Here is a 22,861-nt window from a genome sequence, read left to right on the forward strand (position 1 = left end):
TATCTTGTGAGAACCACTGACACAGAGTACAAATCATTGGACCAGGGGTCAGGAAACCTGCATCCTAGCCACTGACTCTAACTTCAGTCCCTTAGGCTTCTCTTTCTTCCCCTGGACTAAGAGGGTTGGACTAGCTGATGACTGACAAGGGCTCGTTCAGTTCTGCATCATGCTAACTCTTCCTTTGAACTCTTCAGTGCATTGGGGCTATGCCTATGTTGGTTTGCAATCCAGCTAACATAATTTTCAATGATGGGAACAAGTACTGCCAAGTCTAGGTTTGGGGCACACATTTTTTTTATTAACTGGGACTCTTATCCACTCCACTGATTTATCCTCTCCCAGTTATTAGAAGGGGTAGGACAGTACAAAGGGGCCAAGTTCCAGCTAGAATGGTCTGGGTAGCAGCTATGGTGACAATTGGTGGATTTTATTGCTCCATGGTGGTTTTAGTGGATGCCACATCTTACTCAAAACTAGAGTGACATCTGCTTTAACTTTAGACAGATTGTAGGACATGAACAAATAAGCCTCCAGGATTGTCTTGCTCAACCTCTGACTGCTTCAGCTGTGGAGCTGGAATCAAATAGGATAGTTTAGGGAGCATCTTAGGACAGAGTCAAACTTCCCAGAAGTTGTGTCTAATACACTGAGAAACTGGTGTGTGTGTGTGGACACAACCTTGGTAGGCCACATCCCTTTCTTAGCTATTCCTCACTACGTGGTGTGGTCGTTTGTTCTTGGTCTTCTGAGGGAGGTCGTTAAGGGAAGGGCAGGTGCCCGCAATGGCTGGACTTGAGTTTTTTTTAGAGGGCATGGATGAAATTTTCCCTTAAGCCATCTTCCATCTTAGGACCAGGTCTATACAAGTAATATGAAATGAGCCCCCCAAACAATCAACTGTTTAGTTCGGTCTAAACTTAGAATCTCATTTGTCCAAATGTAAAGATGATTGAAGCCAAGGTAAGTTTCCATTTTATTTGCTAAACAATGATCAAACTGAGGGTAGCCCCCAAAAGAGCTCTAAGAAAAACTCTAACCTCCCTAAAATTAAAAACAATTTTAATTTTAATGGTCACTGTAAGTGACCATTAAGTTCTCAAGGGAAAAATACTCTGGATGTTATTTGACGAATTTAGCTTTTATTACCGAGAAACCTATGACCAACTCTCAACCATGGCCTGGGAAGAAGCTAAATCTCCTCTCTGTGTGAGAGGTCAGAGTGACAAGGTAAATAGGACTGTGGCTCAAACCTTGAGCTCCACTACAGGCCAATAGAAATGAGGGTGGAAAGTCTCATTATTTATGCACAGGAAAGTTCTGCTGTCAACTTGACAATCTCACCTTATGTACAGTACTCTCAGGTGAAGTCTCACTTGCTAATCGGCCACCCTGAGGGTTCCCACCTCATTTCCTGGCAGAATTGTAATAGCTTAAAGTGTAATGAGGTCTTGGATTACGTGGGCCACCTTGTCTTATAAAATACTCTGCAAAACACCATCATAAACCCCTCTGAACAGAATGAAAAAAGGTTTTGGCTAGCCGATGTGTTTGGAGATAAATATACTTATGAAAAAATGACATCTGTGACTTAAAACTTGTGTAGGCTTCAAGGATACACAGGTTTGAGATAGGTGCATCCTCTGTAACCGGTCTGTATTAAGAAGACAAAACATCAAGATGGACGGTAGCTCCATTCTTTTTCTGGCAAAGTAGACCAAAGTCTGGAAAAATCAACGGGCTTTCAAACCACAACCCGAGGACAGTAAACCCAAATGCTTGCTTTCTCCAAACCACACTTGAGGATGGAACTTTCCCTTGGGATCCCTTTTCCCAGACATTCATTTTACTTCCGGAGAGAACAAATCAATGGAAACATCAATTAAGAATTACTCTGAACTCTACCGCAGTTTAAAAATAAAACAAATAGCCTTAGTTACTTAAAATGTGGCTGACATATGCGCTCTATTACTTAGTTTGTGAAAATTACAGTAGACATATTAATATCAACTAGTGATACATATTTGCTTTTATTGATTAGCTGCCCTAAGCCACTGTTGCTAGCTATGGCAAATTCAAGTCCTTCGTGTGGGCACTCAGGGCTCTCCATGCTCTGGCCACCTTGTTCCAGACTTATATCTCGCTGATCCCTTCCATACACATGGACCATCTCCCCAAAAGTTCGTGGTCACTCTGCTTCCTTTCAGCTTCTGTGCCTTTGTAAATATTAACAAGACTGGCCTATCTGCCTAGAATAGCCCGATGCCCTGATGGCTGCAAATCATAGGCTTCACCAAGGCTCCTATAAAAGATCTGCTTTTTCAGTGAGTCCCCCCTGAGTCTCCAGCAAGATCTGCCAGCTCCTCTTCTGAGTTGTATGTGCCCGGTCAGAAGTCCTCTTTTAGATTCCTGGCAGAGCAATAGTAGTGATAACAATAGAAGAAAACAAATAACTTCTCTTAAATTTGTGTTCAAAGAGCTTTATTTGTTTCATTTCCTCAACAGCCTCTGGGCAGGGAGGTAACCATTAGGACTCTCACAGTCCCGGAGAGTGGAGACCGAGGCTCCAAGGGCACGGTCCTTGCTCAGTGTCACAGAGCTAGTTAATGTGAAAGCTCGGATTCAAATGCAAACCTTCGATCTCAGTGCCAACAAGCTAAATCCCTAGTCCAGGCTGCCCACCCACCCTTGAGACGAGAATGTGTCGGATTCTTCTTTGCCTCAGTGGCAGCATTAAATTCAGCACCTAGTAGTCACCTAGAAAACATCTGGATAAACAATGGATGGTTTATTGTATCTGTATGAGGCGATGGGTATTAACTAAACATATGGTGGTAATCATTTCACAATACATGTAAGTCAAACCTTTATGCTATATACTTGAAACTCATACAATGATGTATGTCAGTTGTATTTTGATAAAACTGGAAAAAATTCCTAACCCAAAACCCAAAACCAAAACAATGAACACAAGTGGGATAAAGACTAGCTATTCTTTAGCTCTTGGGTCCCATGACCCCTGAGGTGCCATCTGCTCTCTCTCCTGTGCACCGAAGGGGTCCAGATTAAAGCACACTCACTGAGTCCTGGACCCAGAAGGATTTCCTTCAGTCGCATCTGTCCCGTGCTAACGCAAACCCATGACAAGTCTAGGGACGGACCACACCTCTGCTTCTCCCTCTTGGCCATTTTATTTTTGTTTTAGATTAATACAAAACTCTGGGATAAGCATGCTGCTTTCAGGATTAGCCTTAATCTTTTTTAAAAAACATATTCCCCCAAGAAGGTCATTTATTTCTTTTTCTTTTCATTTTTAAATGGAGAAATGTTAAGAATTTAGGAATGCAGACACAGATGAAATTACAATGTCTTTCCAAATGCCAACAAAAATGCTCAGCGTCTGATGAGATTCCCTGTGGCATGAGTTTGTTTAAAAAATCCTGTCAATTCTTTTTTTTTTTTTTTTTTTTTTTTGGTTTTTGTTGGCAGACGGAAGTATTTTAAGTAACTAACTTGGAGCTCTTCCCATCTCATTCTCTAGGTATCGCTGGGCAGGTGTCCATAGATGCCAACGGAGACCGATATGGGGATTTCTCCGTGATCGCCATGACCGACGTAGAGGCGGGCACCCAGGAGGTAAGGGAGCAAGGCCTCTGCTCCAGCTGCTCCTTCTGCTTACTGAGACTCCAAAGAATGCGTTTGTCCTGGCGTCCAAATAGTTGTCCCCAAGGTCGCCTCCAAACCCGGGGCTTTATGAATAGGGAGGGCTCGCTTCTGGTTGGAGGTATCGGGGAAGGCGTCATGAAATGGTACCATGTTTATCCGAAGTGGGGAAAGCCTACGTTTCAAATGGCCACAAATCACACCTCCGCCATAAGAAGCAGGAAGGATCACTGGATGAGGGGTCAAGTCAAACTGTGTATTTATTTCCTCCCTTAAAATTCAAAACATTTTTTTCCTTTGGACATGTGTTAATATTGCAAAAGATGATGGAGTTTCAGGACAGCATCATGAAGGGAAAGTAGTACCTTGGACACAAAGATGAGTTTCTGACGCTTCCTGGTGGTGTGAGCTCCCTGCCTCAGTGTCCTTGGCTAGGACACCCTAACGGCCTCCTTGCCAATCTCACATGGTCATTGTGAGTACCAGGTATAACGAAACCTAGACAAGTACTATATAAACTTAAAATGAGAAACATATAAATAAAGATTATACAAATATGCAGTGTTTCAGGTGGAACGATTCTACTTGGCGTGGTCAGGGCCTCAGGGGTATTCTAGTCTCCCCTGCTCCGTAGAAGGTGAGCGGCACCCGTCTGTGATAGGGTCACTGTGAGGGCTGAGGAGTGAATGTGTGTGAAGTGCCTGGTGAGTTCTCAGTACACACCAGTGGTTGTTATATTCTGGAGATTATCTAGAATTCCTTTTACTATGACATAAAATAGCCTGTGAGAGCTTGCTGGAACTCCTTCAGGAGAAAAAGGGGAGATGTCACAGGCCACCCTGGAGCATTATTTTGGTGTCCAGACAAAAGAGAAACCTATCCTAAAAACCTGGTGGGAAGATACTTCTAGGTCAAGCCTCAGGTGGCTGATGAAACAGCCGTTTAAATCACACACTGAAGGAGGACCTTGAACTGAGCCATAAAAGAATACTGCTTTTTCAGGGGCCGGAGGAGACAACTGAAAAAGAGAGCCTGGAAATGGCACAACTAGGGTAAATTCGTCAGGGAGGAGAATGTAACCCCTGATGTCTGGACGAGAAATAGCCTTCCAACCAGAGGAGGGTGACACAGGAAGTTCCTAAAAGATATTTCTTTAATGCTCTAATTCCACACCGAGCTGACTGAGTGGTGTGAGGCTGACCCGTAGTATGCTTAACCTGACTCTAAAAAGGACCCTGACTTTCTCTCACACAGCCCTGAAAGTAGCTTGGGCCTTACAGATGGCTGACCATGTGGGCTGCTCTGTGGCAGATGGGTGGGGCGCCAGCCCCTCTGGTAAGCAAGAGAAAAGCCACGAATTGTGAGATTATTGTTTTCTATATGATGACTTTTCTTGCCTCGAGGAGCCACAGTTCTCCCTAAATTATGCTCACCTTGAGAGAGCACCATTGGCGACTGCAAATCTTGACTTATATAAAGTCCTCAGAAACACACTGTTGTGGTCAGATTGAACGGTGGATGGGCCCACCCTGTGCCCTGTGCCTGCTTTGGAAACAGACAACATCAACCTTTCAGTATATATATATATATATATTTTATATATATATATATATTTTTTTGCCTTAATATAGGTTATTGGTGATTACTTCGGAAAAGAAGGTCGTTTTGAAATGAGGCCCAATGTCAAATATCCTTGGGGACCTTTAAAACTGAGAATAGATGAAACCAGAATTGTGGAGCACACAAACAGCTCTCCTTGCAAATCATGTAAGTTTAGAGACTTAATTTGCTCTGTTTCTTCATCTATGGTAATCAGTATAATGCAAGTTTAAAAGACAGGGATTATACAGGAGCTCACATTCTGAAAAAGTAATGTGACGTAGTAAAACCCATGAGACTAGTCACAAACTGGCATCCTGCCTTCATCAGAGGCTTCTAGGTCTTTCTTCTCTTCCATCTTTTTCCAAACTGGTAAAAAGCTTCTCCCTATTTTCACATCTCTTACTTCAATCTTACTCTATGCAAACTTTGAAAATCCGAGTGAGACTTGCTACGAGAGATGAATAAATGAATGACATTTAGTATTTGAGGCTTACCCTTTTAAGGAAAATAAAAATATCAAATACTAGATGTCACTCACTTATTTATCTCTTGTAGCATCTCAATTTAACTTTCAAAGTTGGTAGTTATCCTCTTACCCCTCAGAACCAATCAGATGATGTCTTTTAAACACCTACAAATTTATAAATTGGCAAATAAGTGTAAAATCTATTATTTACAAGTAGCCTGGTCATAAACATAGAAGCAAGTGGATGTTCTTTAAGGAGCTTACAAATAGGAAAGTTGTTGGAAATCATTGCTTTAAGAAGACCCTTTTAATAAAGAAGTTATGGTTCATATATACAATGGAATATTGCTCAGCCATAAAAAAATGAAATCTTACCATTTGCAATGACATGGATGGACCTAGAGGTTATTATGCCATGTGAAATAAGTCAGAGAAAGATAAATACTATACAATTTCATGTATATGCAGAATCTAAGGAATGAAAGGAACAAACTAAATGAAAACAAGACTCACGAATACAGAGGACATTGACGGCCAGAGGGGAGGGGAGTGGGGGCTGGGAGAAAGGGGAGAAGGTTAAAGAGGAACAAATTAGTAGTTGAAAGATGGTCATGGGGGTGAGGAGCACAGCATAGGGAATGCAGTCAGCAGTAATGTAACGGCTAGATGCAGAGCCCGAGGGGCAATGGAGTAATTGGGATCGTTTTAGAAACTATAAATGTCTAGCCAATGTACTATATACTTGAAACTAATAATAAAAAAAAGAAGACCATTTTATAAGCTAGTGAGGGAGAACAAAGCAAATATCGGTCTTTTAGGCCAGTTGGTCATTTTAGGTTAATAAATGTACATGCATTATGTTTTGGGAACAGCCTTCAAATTGTGGGGTATTTATGTGTATGCAATAATTGCAGGAATGAGTAAGGCAGATATGTGTTAAGAACACAATCTCTGGAGTTATTGGGCCTGGATTTGAAGTCCTACCCTTGTCACTTATTGGTTTTGAGACCCCAGGAGCATTCTTTCACTTCTCTAAGCCTCGGTTTTCTCAGATGTAAAATGAAGGAAATGTACCCAACTCTTAGGACTGTTTTGAGGGTTAAATAAGATAATGAATTAAAAGCTGCGGCCTGAACTCTTTACAGATGAGCTAGCTGTTTATCATTTTTATATAATAAATGGGACACCACTCAACTAGATTGTTTTAAATTGTTACTCACATTTTCACAAAGCTATGTAGGACATTTTGACATGAAACTCTGGCTTTGGTGAGAGAACATCTAAAAACAGAACATTAACCCAATGAATTTTTCACCAAATCTTCCAGCACTTTGAAGTGTCAGCATCCATCTGTGAAAAGAGGACGTGCTGGGTCAGTCTCATGGTCTAGCCAGTGTCCTCTCTGACTATAAACTTCAAGAAGTGTGGATAGATCTGAAAACTTCGCTTTCCAGTTTTCCTCAAATCCTTCTGGAATCTGCTTTCCTCAAATTCTTTTTTATTCCCATTGTGCTTTCTTATAGCAGTGTGTTTGTTCATCTAGTACTTTCTTAAATATTTCTTAAGCTTTGTACTTGGAAAACCAAATGCAGGATCCCCTAGAAAATCTTTCTTAAAAAGAAAGGAAAATTTGCCTCAAGTGAAAAATTGAGAAATACCTTCTAATGAATGAAACTTTTCAAAGAATGAAAAATTAGAATCAGACATTTCTCACTTGAGAATTTTAGACATCTCTAAATTGAGAATGAGACATTCTCACAATGAACGCTGATTATCTATGTTTCTTTTTCAAGCAGGTGGCCTAGAGGAATCAGCGGTGACAGGAATTGTCGTGGGGGCCTTACTAGGAGCTGGCTTGCTAATGGCCTTCTACTTTTTCAGGTCAGGACCTCTTTATAGGGTTTAAAAATTCTACTTTATTGCCTTTGTCACTTGCTTTTGCATGATCCCTCTTGTGAGTTGTTCGTATCTTGCTGTTACTCCCAAAGCATGGCAGTTAGAAGAACAAAGCCACCTTTGGTGTGACCTCGGATTTGGTGATCAGTAAGCTCGCACTTGAGGGAGTGGGGCAGGGGTTTCTGTTGCAACCCCACTGTAGGCCACAGAGTGGCTGCTGTCCTTTGATCACAAATATTCTGACCTGAATTCCTACCACTCACCCAATGTGTACATGGAGAGGGAATCTGGACAAAGGAGAAATCAATTACCCCATTCTCAGGCTTCCTCTAGTTCAGAAATAGGTGCCTGGGTTTACGTGCTGAAGAGGAGGAGGCAGCTCTGAGTGGTCCATGCTCTCAGGCTGGTCTATGCTCAGTATTTCGAGGACCTATACACTCAGTTACCACTGTGGGTAAGCCCTAAGGCTTTTAAAATTGTAATATTTCTGTGTGTCCAAGATACTGATAGTTTCACATCACGAGGGCGATCCATTCCTTTGTAATCTTTGGTGGCTGAGTTTGCTGCTTATTCTTAAGTCATTAGACCAGGATTTCTTTATTTCTGCATGGCAATGTAATTCTGAGTGTATGTGACTCTTTGTGGGAACAACTGTCTTCCTGTTCCTCTGGTCACAGTACATTTAATCTGATCTTTATCTAGGGCATATCCTGGGAACTGGAGAGAGCATCGGTGGTAGAATAGACAAGACTTAAACCACCAAGGCACCCAGGGAAGAAGGGGCAGGCTTGTTCTGTGGCCTTTCAGAAAGCAGGCCAACTCTCCTCCCCGAACAGGGCGTAACGCCTTGGGGCACACGACTTCAACCTCTGACCCAGGCTTCATATTCTGTCACTTCTCATTTATCAACCCAAACCCAGATGTCCCTTGAGGGCATTCTTTGTAAGAGAAACCATAGTATTTTGTAGCCAAGTAAGGTTTTATTACTACATTCATTTTCCCTTTTACCCAGGAAGAAATACAGAATAACCATTGAGAGGCGAAACCAGCAAGAAGAACGTAATGTTGGAAAACATCGCGAGTTACGGGAAGATTCCATCAGATCTCATTTTTCCGTGGCTTAAAAGGAAAGCTTTTCTTCTGGCCTGAGATTCTTTAAGGAGATTGATGGGATGAAAGACATCAATGGAACAGAAGGGGTGCTCTTGAAGAACTCATTCTTTTAAGCAGTTAGTCATTTTATTGTAAAATTTCTTTAGAAGCTCAGGAATTATTAATCACCACATGCCCCTCTGGCCTTTCATGTCATGACAAACAAATATAAGGATATAACGTCACTCTGTTAAACATTTATACTGTTTCAAGGGCATAGGATTAGATTTATGTTTTGGAAATCTGATGTCTCCATATCTTGATGGCTTTGGGGGCATTTCACACAAGGCTATAAAATGTGGTTTTCTTAAATGAAATGTTTTATAGCTAGAATAAAATCATTTTTATAAGTAGAATATTCTTGGAAAGAATTTAACGCCCAACAAGAGGAAAATGTAATGAAAAATCTCAAGGCTAGAAATACAGCGTTCCTTTCTCTCGTGCTGGCAGGTTGGAGGGTGAGGACTGCTCTGTCCAATCGCATACATTCAGGTCCTGACTTCGTATCTTGAGAAAAGAATTTCCTCCCTGTCTCCTTCAGTGTCTCATAGAAGCTGCTCTGGATAGTTGTAACTATTAATGAGATAAGAGGATTTATACAAGAAAAGCCAATCTAAAATGTTTCATTTTTTTAAATGTAAAAAAGCCCTATTTCACACTAACATTTTATTTTAAAGTATTTTAATCTTCTATTTTGCTATTAGAAAATGTGTCTATTTTTTCATTATGAAGATTTAATTTCACCTATATTTTAAAAGCATAGGTAAAGTGTACGACAAACCAATGATGATGAAAGATGCTTCTCTTTTTCTCCATTTCCCTCCTCCCCTTGGCCAGAGCCAAATGCACATTGCTGCTTAATTACAGAGATCTCAAAACGTATTGAGATTATAGACTCTACAGAAGTGCATCGATTTACCTGTTTTAAATGCAAGTTATTTTAGGGATGTACCCCTTCCAATTCTGGCCACACGATAAGTTTCAGAATCAAGGGTGACATTTACTAGAATTACAGGGAGGTAGAAACTTGAGGGGAAGCACCAAAATGATAAATTTAAAAAATTCATACGTGACGTTTTACTGAAATTTACAGTGACAATTTTGGTTTAAAGAGGAAATCTAATGAGCCTCTACCTTCTCCTTCCTTCGACTCCATGGAGCTTCGTAATCACCCACCAATAACCCGTCTAACAGTGGGTTGGGTGTGGATATAAGGAATTTGAACAAAGTCGAATAAGTATTTACTGAATATCTACTTTGCACCCAGTATTCTGCACACAGGTTTAAATTCAGGGTGCCACTTTCACTTATAATTTGTGGAGAAAATAGACAGTGAGGGAAGAATGGGAAGTTGCTGGGTGAGCATACCACCTTGTAATCACGTCACCAGGTCCTTGATGACATTTTGAGTACGTGGAAAACAGTTTTAAAAGTTATCTTAATGTCTACAAAAGGCCATGTGTAGGGAGGAAAATAGGGGCGTTTGAACAATTCTTTGGTAGTGATGGAGGTGATAGTTCACACAGGTAGTGGCGGAGGCAGAGCGGGTGAAAACCGCGAGCAGTGGAAGCTGACCCCGGCTTGCTCCCACGGAGGAGTCTGCCTCTGGCACTCCTACTTCAGCCGGTCAAAGCAAATGGGTTATCTCTGAGCGAGATATATATTTCCCCTTTATTGTTTAAAAATGGATTGCAGGCAGCTGGAGAACATGATAAAAGAATGAACTATGACCGACTGAAACAACTAGGTCGTAGTACTCCATGTTGGATGCAAAGGAAAATGTGGTGGATTCGAAAAAAGGTGGAAAAAGAAGGCAAGAGAGGCAAACTGCAGAAATTCTAATGTAGGAAGAGAAACTGGGAAGCAAAAGCCTGGAAAGCAAAGCGTTTAACAGCTCGAGGCTCTTCAGCGTGAAAACAGAATGGAAGGTTTGCATCCATTTTATTTTTGTGAATTGAGAGCTTATTTCTCTCTCATTTTTATTTTTCAGTGATGTTGTCCATATATTTTATCTTGTGTTTGTAAAAACATTAAAATTTCAAGCCTATGTGCTTATTACAGGGGGAAAAACACTCTACCTGGTTGCAGTCTTTGGATACAAACGTTTCCGACCTTTCTAGAACCTACGTAGGGGCCCAGTGTTAACTCTAACATTTTAAAAGCAAACATCTTTTATTTCTACTTTAAGTAGAGGAATAATTCTAAACTTAAAAATCATAAGAATTTAGTCTTTTAAAAACGGCACAACAAATCACGGGGTTTCTCATATGTGGATGCCATTCTCTTCCAGTCTTAAAGCAATTCTAGGGTTCTTAATATTGATTGTATATTAACATCTCTGTTTATTCTTTCTTCCTTGAAATCATCATGAGTTACCAAAACTCTGTTAAGTTTTGAAAACTCCATTAAGTTGGAAATCTTTGTTAAAAGCATAGGTGTTTGGCCCAAGGTTACCCTGGGTTAAGGCCTGTGGAAATTACAATTTGGGATTTAAGTTCCTAACTGCTAAGCAACATCTTTGACAACTAGTCACTCACAGTCCACCAGTAGCCGCATATCATATAGTAAAATAATTGGGGCTTTAGTTCTTAAATCATTCTGTAAATTTTTAGCATGTTCAGATTTAAAAAGGGATACTCCATCAGTATTTTCTCATCTGGCCAAACATCAGGTGACAGTGATACAGGTCAAAATGAGTATATACTTTTTGTACACACTCGTGGTGTTGGAAATAAGTGTAGGTTTTATGGCTGTTATTGTCACCTTCTTAGATTTTTTTTTCCTGGACTCAGAAATGAAAGCTTTCCCTAGATGAGCACTTGTACCCAGAAAGCATTTTCTGTATAGCGTGCCTTTCTTCCCCGAGACTGACTCCCGGTTCCACGAGGAAGCCCCTACATTATACTTCTCAGAAGAGCCATTAACTTGGCCTTTTCTGAACTACAGACATGGTTCTACAGGCTTTAAAATAGTTCTTTCCATTTCAGAAGTGATATTTAATGGAGGGAAGGGAGAAATGTATGGAAAGAGGATGCCTTCTTTTCTTCTCTTCCTTAAATTCAAAGACTTTATATCCAGATGCTTCTCCCTATTCACAGGCTTCTAGGGTCTTAAACGTCTTCAAGGCACCTGTGTCCTCTTTGCCCTTGATGAACTACTTTCCTTCTGGTTGTCGCTGATGTTGGCAGTGTAAGGGATGCCGTTAGCGGGGAGATGAAGGCCACTGTATAGATCTCATATGGACAGTGACAGGAATTCAGAAAGTAGGTTCCAGTGACATCACCTTCTTGTGAGTGAGTATACAGTGGCTATTTGTGGAAATCTGTTTAGGAGACCAAATAGAATATTATGCTACTGGTATTAAGGGAGTATTTATAAGCTGAAAGGAACACATGCCTGTGTTTCTAAGTTCTTTTGGGACACAAAGAACTTAGATGCTGAGTGGATGCTGTCATAAAGCCAAATGTTAACCAAAATTCGGCTGCTTGATCTGTTTCATGCGTTTGTTTAGTTATTGCTCTGAGGTTCAGTGCATCATGAAGAAGCTGATAATGAACTGAATGAACTTCTTTCGTGGAAAAACTGAAATTGTCTAAAAACATGGAATATGTTTTAGGGGCAGTGTGGCAGCAGAGAGAATGAGATGGTGCTGTTCCGGAAGCTCTGTTTCTTTTTCAGTTGATCTTTAGAACTTGGAATAACCAATAATTTAGTCCCTCTTCAACAGCCAGACTCAACAAGAAGCTTAGGCACACCCAGAAAGAAGAATCAGGAGCTCGATTCTCCAAAAGAAACAGAAGAGGGTACAATTGCACACTGCCACTGTCTTTACCACCCCGTCCTCTCCCACACCCATCCCCCATCCATTACGGCTCCAGAGATGCGTCAGCATCTCCCCAGGCAGGCGGAACTTGTAGTGGGACCTCCATACTTCCTCAGAGCGTAAGACGACAACACGGTGCTGGCTGTAAGAGTGGAGCTGGTTTTTGATCAGAACCCTTAAGCTAACGTGACCACACATGCTCTGGGATAGTTCAAGCCTGTGATGTGCATAGACTCCAACAAGCCTGGCTTTGGTCTTCAGCAGGTCGAGCTCATCCATAGCTCTTGCAGACATATCCCATAGCTAGACTCTAGGATTAAAATGACTTTCAAAAAGTGCTGGATTAGAATTTGTTCAAATTTCTCATTAACCACTAATGTTAATTCATACCAAAGGCAAAGCAATTCTAAACCAGCTGATGCTGTTAACGTTCATATTTTCATCTACTTCAGACACGGGAAGGGTTTCTATGGGAGCCGAGTCTCAGAAGTAAAAATCCATACATTGTACTAGTACTTTGATGTATCAGTTGTGGGATGATTCCCAGGGGAGAGATTTGAACAAGTGGAATTAAGAGTTAGCAAAAATGCTGCATTGCTTTGATTCATGTGTTTAAAGACCTACATTTCTATGCAACAAGGAATAAAGGGCCCATTCACCAAGTGTAAGTCACAACATAGCCTACCAAATTGTTTCTTATTTGCTAAGAGAACAAAGCTATTGCAGCACATAATAATTCGGCAGAGAAGGTTGATTTGGATTTTGGAAGGAAAATTTATATTTCGAAGCAGGATGTTCTGTTTATCATTCAATGCCGAGATCTGACAATGTTCACTGTGGTGTGTCTTACGTACGAGACAGCAATGCGGTGCCCTGGAGAGCTGGAAGGCGCTGTTGAGTTTGCAGACCCTTTCGCTGGGCCCTGGGGATCCGAGGTTTGTTCCCTGTGCACGAGGAATGGGCGAAACCAGGAGGGCATGGTGTAGGCACTGTGGAGGATTACTTCTGCAGCCCTGGTCTTCTGGGCTTTATTATTCATTGTTAATTTAAATACAAGATTACCAAACAATACAAACCTACCATAAGTCTGGTAGAAAAGTAAAAGTAAAAGCTGCACAAGCTACATACAGCTTATTATTCTAATGTAAGTAGAACTATCTGCATATAATGTGATTTAATTTATTGTTGTGTAGAAAATGAGAATTCTGACTGTGGATATAACCCCTGTTTTGTATAATATATTTTATTTCTGGTGCAAACTGGTCACTTAAAGTACCTATTTCATTTGGTATTGGATATAAATGTGTATGTGTTCTTGTAAATGTTTCTATTAAGCAAGAATGCCACATGCTCACAGTATAACAACGTGTTCTCATTAAAAAATACATCCCACTGAAAGCTTTTCTTGTTCATAATTCGAGCAACCACACACTACATATATCCATATTCTCTGAGGACTTTCTATTCTCCTAGGATGAGTTTAAGTAAAAAATCAATTGGTGGATATGATAAACTTTATTGTTTGGATGGTACCTCTGAAAGAACTCAAGAATTTCTGCCCAGCAAAGGGAAATTTACAGAAATAAAAAAAAGAATTTATTTTTAAAATGAGGAGTCAACCTTGAATTGGCAGGTAAGGGAAGTAATCTGCATGAATAATATTACCTTGAGTCTCTGAAGTTTGAGAACTTCAGTTACGTAGCTACATAGGTGGCTTCATCAACCTCATTGTGATGTCCCTTACCCACTTTGAAGAGGTCCTCAGTTAGTTTTGTCACTCTTAAGAGCAGCGTACTAAGCAGACTAACCCTCCTCAAGCATCGTCAGTTGCCTCTGGGTTGTAAAAAGTTGCTTCACTATCTGGGAAGTTAAGGTTTATTTTAAGCCCCAGAAACAACACATGGCGATTCTCATGGTCGGAGCAATGCTCCCCTTGTCCTTCCTGCTGCCCCCACCACCGATGAGGTCTCCTGAGAATACAAGAGCCACTCACACTGGCGCTGGTGCTTGAGAAGGAGCTGCCACAGGAGGCTGACTTGGGGGTGGGGGTGGGAGTGGGATGGGGGCAGGGTAGGGGGCACTGCGGGAGTGAAAGGTGGGCCGGGAAACCTCCAGGAAACACGGGATGTCTTAGCACCGGACTAGAGGGCTTACACAATTTATTCCTCATGGTTCCGGAGGATGTGGTTCCTGGTGAGGACTTTCCTCCTGACTCGTAGATGTTCTCTTCTTGCTGTACCCTCACATGGCCTTTCCTAGGTGTGTCTGTGAGGTGAGGGGTGGCGGGAGCAGGGGAGAGGGGATCTCGTGTCTCTTCTTCTAAGGACACTAATCCTATCGGGTCAGAGTCCAACTTTTATGACCTCATTTAACCTTAATTACCTCCTTAGAAGTCCCATCTCCAAACACAGCCATCCTGGAGGATTGGGCTTCAACCTATGAATTTTAGTGGGGCACAAACATTCAGTCCATAACACAGAGTATTCCCACTACTTTCCCATATTGCCTTGGAGACCATGGCTTCCTTGAATCTTTCCACCCCATGTCTTACGTCCCCATCTGTCCTGCACTTCTTCATACATACCCAACGTCCTACAATGGGCCAAAGTTGCCTCATGACTGTGGCTAGTGGGGGGTGTGTGTCCCTTAGAGGAGCCCTAGGGAGCTCCAAACACCATGGATTCAGGGCCCCACCCTAACCCTAAATCATGGGCTTCTGGGGTTGACTTAAATAGAAACTACTATTGGATTGGGAGAGGTACCAATGGCTGCGTGTCTTTAAAAAAAAATAGCAATTTAATGAACCATCTATTAGCACCGAACTAGAACCAAGAAAAATAGTTCCTTTTGCAGGCTTTGTGCACCCCCGACCATCACTGGCTGCTGAAGCTCTATCGTTTCCATTTCGCAGATGAAGACACACTGGAGCCAGACTCCTCGGGTTTATAGCCTGGCTCTGCTGCTTGTGGCTGTGCAGACTGGGTGAAAATGGGGATAATCATAGTTCCAACTTCATGGGGCTGCTGTGAGGACTTCAAATTTAGCACATAGTGAAGCATTCAAGAGAGTAATTATTATACTCTCCCGTTTCCTTGGATGAGGAGACGAAACCCTCAGTTGGCCATTTTTGAGCCCTTTCGAGATGACGGGGCTTGAGGACAAGCCGTCTTTCCCCTCTGGAGAATGAGATGAGAGACGAGGAGGAGGAGGCCTCTTTTCTGTACACTGTCCCTCGTCCGAAGGGTCCAGACGAGGGCCCAGAGGGGGACAGTAATGGCCACATTGCCTCCGGAGCTCAGAGGGCCAGCCAGAGCAGTTTCATTCACATCTGTCTCCTCCAAAAAGTGGAGGCACCACAGCTGGACAGGGGTCACACCTGCCGCACACCTCTGGCCCTAAGAACCGCTCCCTGGACTTCACTCCCCTGGGAAAATGACGCGAGCAGCTGTGATTGGTCAGAGCAGCGCCTTCCCCCCCACAACGTAAAGGACCCTCGTGTGTCCTAGAGAACACCTTCCCCTCCAGCGGCTGCCTCTCCCCAGGGATCCTTTGAGGATGCTGAGATTTTGTCCCAGCAGTGCAGCCATGGCTCCTCATAAGGGTGTCAGTGGCTGAGGGGATTTCCTAGTGTAGACAAAAAGGGATTCTGATCCCACCACTACTTCGGTGGGCCAAGAGAGACCAAGCGTCATGCAGGCTGGTGGGAAATGACTGCATCGAAGTCACAAAGTTCCGGGGACTTATGGAAGCCTTCTTCTCCTGGGCCTAGAGGCCACAGACCAGACAGAGACAAACCACGCTTCCAAAAGGGCCTCTCACAGTCAGAACGGGGTCGAGTAAGCATGTGCGAGGCTGCGTTCCAGGCTCTCCACATCCTATCGTGCGGTGGCCAGTGCTGGGTGCCCTCTGATGGGGGCGTGGACCGGCTTCACGGAATGCTTGAGAAAAACCGGCTGTGCGGGGGAAGACCTGGGCTCTCCCCTGAGGAGCCTCTTGGGTGGTGTCAAAGGTATTTTATGTTTTCAGGAAAAAAATCCAGCCAGAGACTGTATCTAAATAAAATTTGCCACTTGGGATCTTAACTGAATACCACTTTATGACTATTCTCAGCATTTTATTCAGGAGTAAAATGAAGAATGAGCAAGAGTACACGCCCTCCTCGATTCAACTATGGTAGCGCCAGACAAAACCCGTGCCCCAGCCCAGATCCTACTAGTTTCTCTTTGTCCTCCTCACATCCCGACTAGTCAAGCGATTAACAAGTCACCTTCAAACCAAAACAGTTGGCAGCGCAAACGACTCAGACCACTGCCTTCCCTTCAAAGGTTTTCGTAGCTGTGCCTCAAACCTCCAGGCCTACTCACTGCCCTCCCACTACCCTCTCGCTCTCTGCCTCTGAGAGGAGGCCACACTCTGTCTGGGGAGTGTTACCTCTCTTCTAATAAACTTTCCTTTTGACTCTAAAAACGAAACGAAAAAAACAAACAAACAAACAAACAAAAAAACCCAAAAACCCCAGCCTCCTGCGTTGAACTTTGAGCAACAGTTATAAGCAGCTTCTACAGTGAAACAAATCACTATTATTATCAGCTCGTAATGATAACAGTAATGATAGTGGTAACAATGCCACAGCAGGTTAGAGACGTCTACTTAGTGTCTCCCCTCCAAATAAAAACATGACAACGTTATTTTATTCTCCTTTAAGTCTTTTCTAAATTGAGCCGTCTTGACTGAGGAGAAGTAAAGCCCCTGAGGCCAAAACCCTGCATCGGTGCGGATGCTTTTCTTGAGTTCGATTCTCATTTCCACCCATCCAAGAGCCTATATCGTCTCTTTCAAGTAAGCTTTGGCCTGAAGTCTTTGCCAGATTTTATTTAAGAACTATTGCCATTCCTGGTTCACATCTGTCATGTAAAAGATGCCAAAGCCGCTGGTTGTGTGCGGTTGCTTCGTGAGCTGCTTGGTGAACACAGCCATTCTTAAAAACTAAATTACATAAACTGACAACTAAATTTTATTGTTGAAGTGAAGGGTATAAATACTCAGAAAATCACTTTCCAATTTTTTCATTACATTTGACTATTATCTATGGATTTGAGGTTATTTATATTTAATCTATCGGTAAAGTATCCATATGGAAATACAAAATCATGGGGTGCTACTGGATATCTCTTCCCAGCTCCACATTCAGTGACATCACAATGGTCTCTGGAAAGGGGCCATCTACGAGTATTGATGCCATGGAAATCAACAAACGCTATAAATCACGGTGTGTTCCCGTCACGGACCTGTCTGTCAAGTGCATATCAGCACACCACTGTCTACCATTCTCTTCTTCCTTCCAGGTAAACCCAGAACTCAATCCATTAATGACGCTTCTCTTTCACAGAGAAGGAAATTGAAGTTCTGAGACGTTAAATGATCAGTTCGAAATCTCACAGCTGGTAAACAGTAAACCCAGAACTAAAGCCCCAGGCTTCAAAAGCCTATCTAGTGCTTTTTTTTTTTATGCTAGAAGATGAAGAACATCTCAGACCCTAAAAAGAACTTTGAATGTTAGGACGAACTTCCCAGCTTAATAATGGCCCTGCCAGGAGATCAAAGATTTTGATTCCTGTAAGAGAAATCCTTAAAATACAAAAAACGCTTTTATGGTTGGCCTCAGCTAGTATTCCCAAATTGTTATCTCATAAGAAACCCCTCAGTATTTTAGTGAGGTTTGTGTATGCACTGCCCGTTAAGCAATGGGAAGGGGAGGGTGCCACAAATGAAGGAGAATCACGAAGCATCTGACAATCGGAAGCTGTGCGGTTGAACCTTCTAGATCTCCCCCAGTTCCTCCTCAATTTACAGCTTCCACCCCACACACCACAAATCCATACATGGCACATGTGGTAAAGTAGGAAACATGATAAAAAATTTAGAAAATAAAAATTCAACGAGGAACAATCGAAATTCAATGAGAATCGATTGAAATACAGTAAGACTTCAGTCCATGTCTGTTTGCATAATACTATCTCTTGTGACATTTGAAATATTATATTTATAATGTAGAACCAATCTAAGCACACTCATAGTAGAGCAGAGAAATTTTACAGGCTCTCTCAAGAATAATGAATGTAATTTCCTAAACAGAATGAGACATCCGGCATCGACCTCCGTTTTGCGCTATAACTCTCAGAGAACCACCACTATCTCTTTTTAATCTCTTATAGAGCAAACACTTTTTAATATACTTAATTTTATCCTATAAAATTAATAAAATATATGTAGTAATTGGTAATAAATTAATGGCTTGCCTCATCTTTATAGGATGTTTTTTATGTGGCCCAGCTACTGCCCTTGAAGGACAGGTTATTTTTCTCTCTCTACCTTCACTGGCCAAATAAGCTCCGTGCCTCCACATCTGTACTTTTGTAATGGTATTTCTGAGTCAATATTTGACTATCAATTTCACACTCAGCCTCCCACCACTCAAACTTTATCTTTTTTCTATCTTAGGAACGCAGGTATGTGGTAAATGTTTCCCGTGACAACCACAGCATATAGTGTTAATAATAGAGCGTTCATCTAGATGCAGTATTATGCTGCTTAAAAATATGGGCAAGGAATGTTCTCCATGCCAAGCCATAGACTTGGGTATTCACATTTCAATGATCCCCTGAGTTTTTTTTAAGTATGAGTGATGCTATCTAATATATAAATGAAAGACTATGTCGAGGCAAGAAATGAAGACAGGGCATCCAGTGGCTGTCTGGAGGGTCAGGGGTCATTCAGATGTTCACATGGTTCTCCTCTTCACTATTATTACATCCACACGTAATACCGAGTGGAGGAAGCCTACATTGTTTAGTTTAACACAGAACTTTCAGCGAAGAAGAGAGGTCTAGCTAGGTAACCTTGATAGATTTCATATTACTGTACTCATATCTCCTATAGAAGATACAGAGTCCAGGCATGTCCTATGCCAGGTAAAGCCATTCTGTTAATTCCTTCACTACATTTGGTGAGGAGGATTTCTGATGCGACCAGAACTTCTCACCCTTTGCTGGGGAAGCCCATGGTCACTTGGCTGGACTGGTAGATCCCCAAGGGCTTCATTCCTTAAGCCCCTATTGAACATGTACAGGAGACATTCCTGCAGCCTACTTAGGAAACTATTTGTTGAGGAATAGTCATCACATTTCTGAAAAATTATGGTGGCAGCTGATCCAAAATCTTGGCCTTGAACTCCAGCCAATGTTTTCTTGACTCCAAAGTGTCCTGCCAAAACAAAGTAATTGCACAGCTGACAGAACCTCTCTTGTTACCTCTTAGGAATGACCATAATTTACAGCCCGCAATGCCAATGGGGGGTCTCCCGGGGAACATACAGCTACTCTGGGTGCATGTCAGTGAGTCATCTCAGGGCTAATGACCTTGTCATATTTACCTTCTAGGGAAAACATGAAATTCCTTGCTCGAGGAGGGTGAGCATCACTGATAAGGAGCTCTGCTTTTACTGTAACTGCGTGTTCCTTTTCTCCTTTTAGGTGTCAGCTGGATTCCTGACAGGACAGCGTGGTGCCATTTCCTGAGACCTCCAATTCTTCTCCCAGACTTGAGGTGGCCATGACAAAAGCTGTCACTGTGGTGTTTACTCAGTTCCTTCTGCATTCTGGGCCCCTGGAGCTTTCTCCTAATTTTCTGGTCAGCTCAGCTATACACTTACAGGAATATTTGTTATATATGTCCAGAACGTCTAGCTGTTCTATAGTGGGCAGTTTCCAGGTAATCCTATCTTCCGTACTGCCAGAAATGAAGTTTTTGCAACCTGAGGTAAAGTGGATCGAATGAGGTAAACAATGGATGTCTTTTCTTAATCTCAGTAGGAAGGGTCAGGCATTGGCAAAGGCCTGAATCAGGGTCTCTGAGGCTAGATGAGTTTCTGTATGGCATGGTCTGTGTTGCTCCCGGGAAGAGCTTTTTGATGGGGCATCAGATATATTTTGCTGCGCTTTGAACCATCTGATCAGGTCCTTAAATCTCAATTGGTCACACTTCCCACTTGGGTAATGGAGGTCTCTATTCCAGACTGGTCCAGACTACTAGTTTCTGTGTTTTAGGGTCTGACCCACTGGCTGGGATTGTTTTCAGCTCTTTGTTATCATGTGGTTTTTAACTGTTTTGAAAAATTACCTTGCTTCAACCTAAAGAACCGTGAATATGATCCCCTAGCTTCCCCCCCAGGCCAATTCACTCTTGTATTTTAGCTCCCAAGATGTACTAATTTCTCTTAGTCTCCTCCCCAGCACAAATAGAGGCAAATAACACAAAGACCGCTCTGCTTTGACAGTTCAGGTAGTATAAATTCCAAGGAAGAGAGATGGGTGGGCCTGTGCTATCAAAAGATGTGGATCTATCAAGACCTTCAGAATTGAGGAGACCTGAAGTTAGCGGAAAGGAGGTCTTGCATAAACCTCTTCGACCCCTTTTGTATTCTGAGGTTATTGTCTCAGCTCTGTCTTCATTTACATTCTATGGCATCAATAGTTCCCAAATCACTGCGAAGAACAGACAAGTCCAGACCCCTTAAAATTCTGTATTCCCTCCCCCGTCCATCTTCTGGTTATCTGTCTCTCACCCAACATCTCATGAAGTTAACTGCCGATGAGGGAATTGGAAATGTCTTTTGCAGTAAAAACCAACTTTTTACCAAAAATTTACTGTCTTAGCCATTTTTAAGTGTACTGTTCAGTAGTGTTAAGTATTATTCACATTGTTGTGAAACAGATCTTCAGAAATTTTTTATCTTGCAAATCTAAAATTCTAGAACCCATTAAAGAATAATTCCCCTTTTCTTCTTCCTTTCACCTCTGGTAACCACCATCCTTCTTTCTGCTTCTATGAATTTAACTACTAGATACTTCATATAGGTGGAATCATACAGTATTTGTCTCTTTGTGACTGGCTAATTTTACTTAGTATAATGTCATCAAGATTCATTCATGTTATAGCATGTGATTGGATTTCCTCCCTTTTTAAGGTCAAATAATATTCCACTGAATGTATATAGCACATTTGTTTTGACATTCATCTTTTATTATTATTATTAATTTCTTTATTTTAATTTGTTTCAAATATACAGTACATTGGTTAGACATCTACATAGTTTGTAAAATGATCCCCCCAATTGCACCCTCCCTCCCCTGACCCTCCACCTAGCCAGCGTATTAATGCTAACTGCATTCCCTATGCCGTGTTTCCATCCCCGTGACCATCCAACAGCTACTAATTTGTACTTCTTTAACCCTTCACTCCATTCTCCCAGGCCCCCAAACCTCTTTCCTCTCTGTCCATCACTAAATTGTGCACTATATTTGTGAGTCTGTTTTTGATTAGTTTGTTCTTTTTATTCCTTAGATTCCACACATAAATGAAATCATATAGTGTTTATCTTTCTCTGTCTGACTTAAATACCTTCTAGGTCCATCAAAGCAATGTCTTTTCCCATCCCCTTCCTTTTAGTGTGTGTGTGTCTTTTAATCTGAAGTGAGTCTTTTATAGGCAGCATATGTAGGGGTCTTGTCTTCTTATTCTTTCAGCTACTCTATCTTTTGGTTGGAGCACTTAATTCTTTTCCATTTCAGGTGCTTATTGATAGGAATGTAGTTGTTACCATTCTTTATTCCTATTTTTGATACTTTTTTTTTTTTCCTTAAAGAAGTTCCTCTAACATTTCCTGTAATACTGGTTTGGCGGTGATAAATTCCTTTAGCTGATTTTTGTCTGGAAAGCTCTTTATCCTTCCTTCAACTCTAAATGATAGCTTTGCTGGATAAAGTATTCTTGGTTGTATGACATTCATCTTTTGATGGACATTTGGTGTGCTTCTATCTCTTAGCTACAGTTCATAGTGCTGCTATGAACATGGGTGTGCAAATATCTCCCTGAGACTGCTTTCAATTTTTTGAATATATACCCAGAAGTAAGATTACTGGATCATATGGTAGTTCTATTTTTAATTTTTTGAGGAACCACCATACTGTTTTTCCATAGCGGCTGCACCATTTTACATTCCTACCAACAATGCATGAGGGTTCCAGTTTCTTTATATCCTTGCCAACACTTGTTATTTTTTTATTTTTCATAGTAGCCATCCTAATGGGTATGAGGTGGCAATGTCTTTCTTTCTTTCTTTCTTTCTTTCTTTCTTTCTTTCTTTCTTTCTTTCTTTCTTTCTTTCTTTCTTTCTTTCTTTCTTTCTTTCTTTCTTTCTT

The 22,861-nt window shown here is 41.6% G+C and overlaps 1 protein-coding gene across 5 annotated transcripts in view; it reads left to right on the plus strand.

Annotated features, from left to right (window-relative positions):
* Positions 1–14,000, plus strand: part of NPR3 (natriuretic peptide receptor 3) — a 68,434-nt gene extending 54,434 nt beyond the window's left edge. For 3 of the 5 annotated variants that reach the window (XM_011356460.2, XM_023528491.1, XM_011356458.2), the window contains 4 exons: positions 3,542–3,636; positions 5,295–5,430; positions 7,525–7,612; positions 8,640–14,000. In XM_011356460.2, coding sequence (XP_011354762.1) covers positions 3,542–3,636; positions 5,295–5,430; positions 7,525–7,612; positions 8,640–8,751 — 431 coding nt within the window. In that variant the 3' untranslated portion in view covers positions 8,752–14,000. The remainder of the gene's footprint in view (positions 1–3,541; positions 3,637–5,294; positions 5,431–7,524; positions 7,613–8,639) is intronic. The other 2 variants (XM_011356461.2, XM_011356459.2) reach the window with 1 other exon arrangement.
* Positions 14,001–22,861: the final 8,861 nt, after the last annotated feature.

This window comes from Pteropus vampyrus, unplaced genomic scaffold, assembly GCF_000151845.1.
Source record: "Pteropus vampyrus isolate Shadow unplaced genomic scaffold, Pvam_2.0 Scaffold27, whole genome shotgun sequence".
In the NCBI taxonomy this organism is placed as follows: Eukaryota; Metazoa; Chordata; class Mammalia; order Chiroptera; family Pteropodidae; genus Pteropus; species Pteropus vampyrus.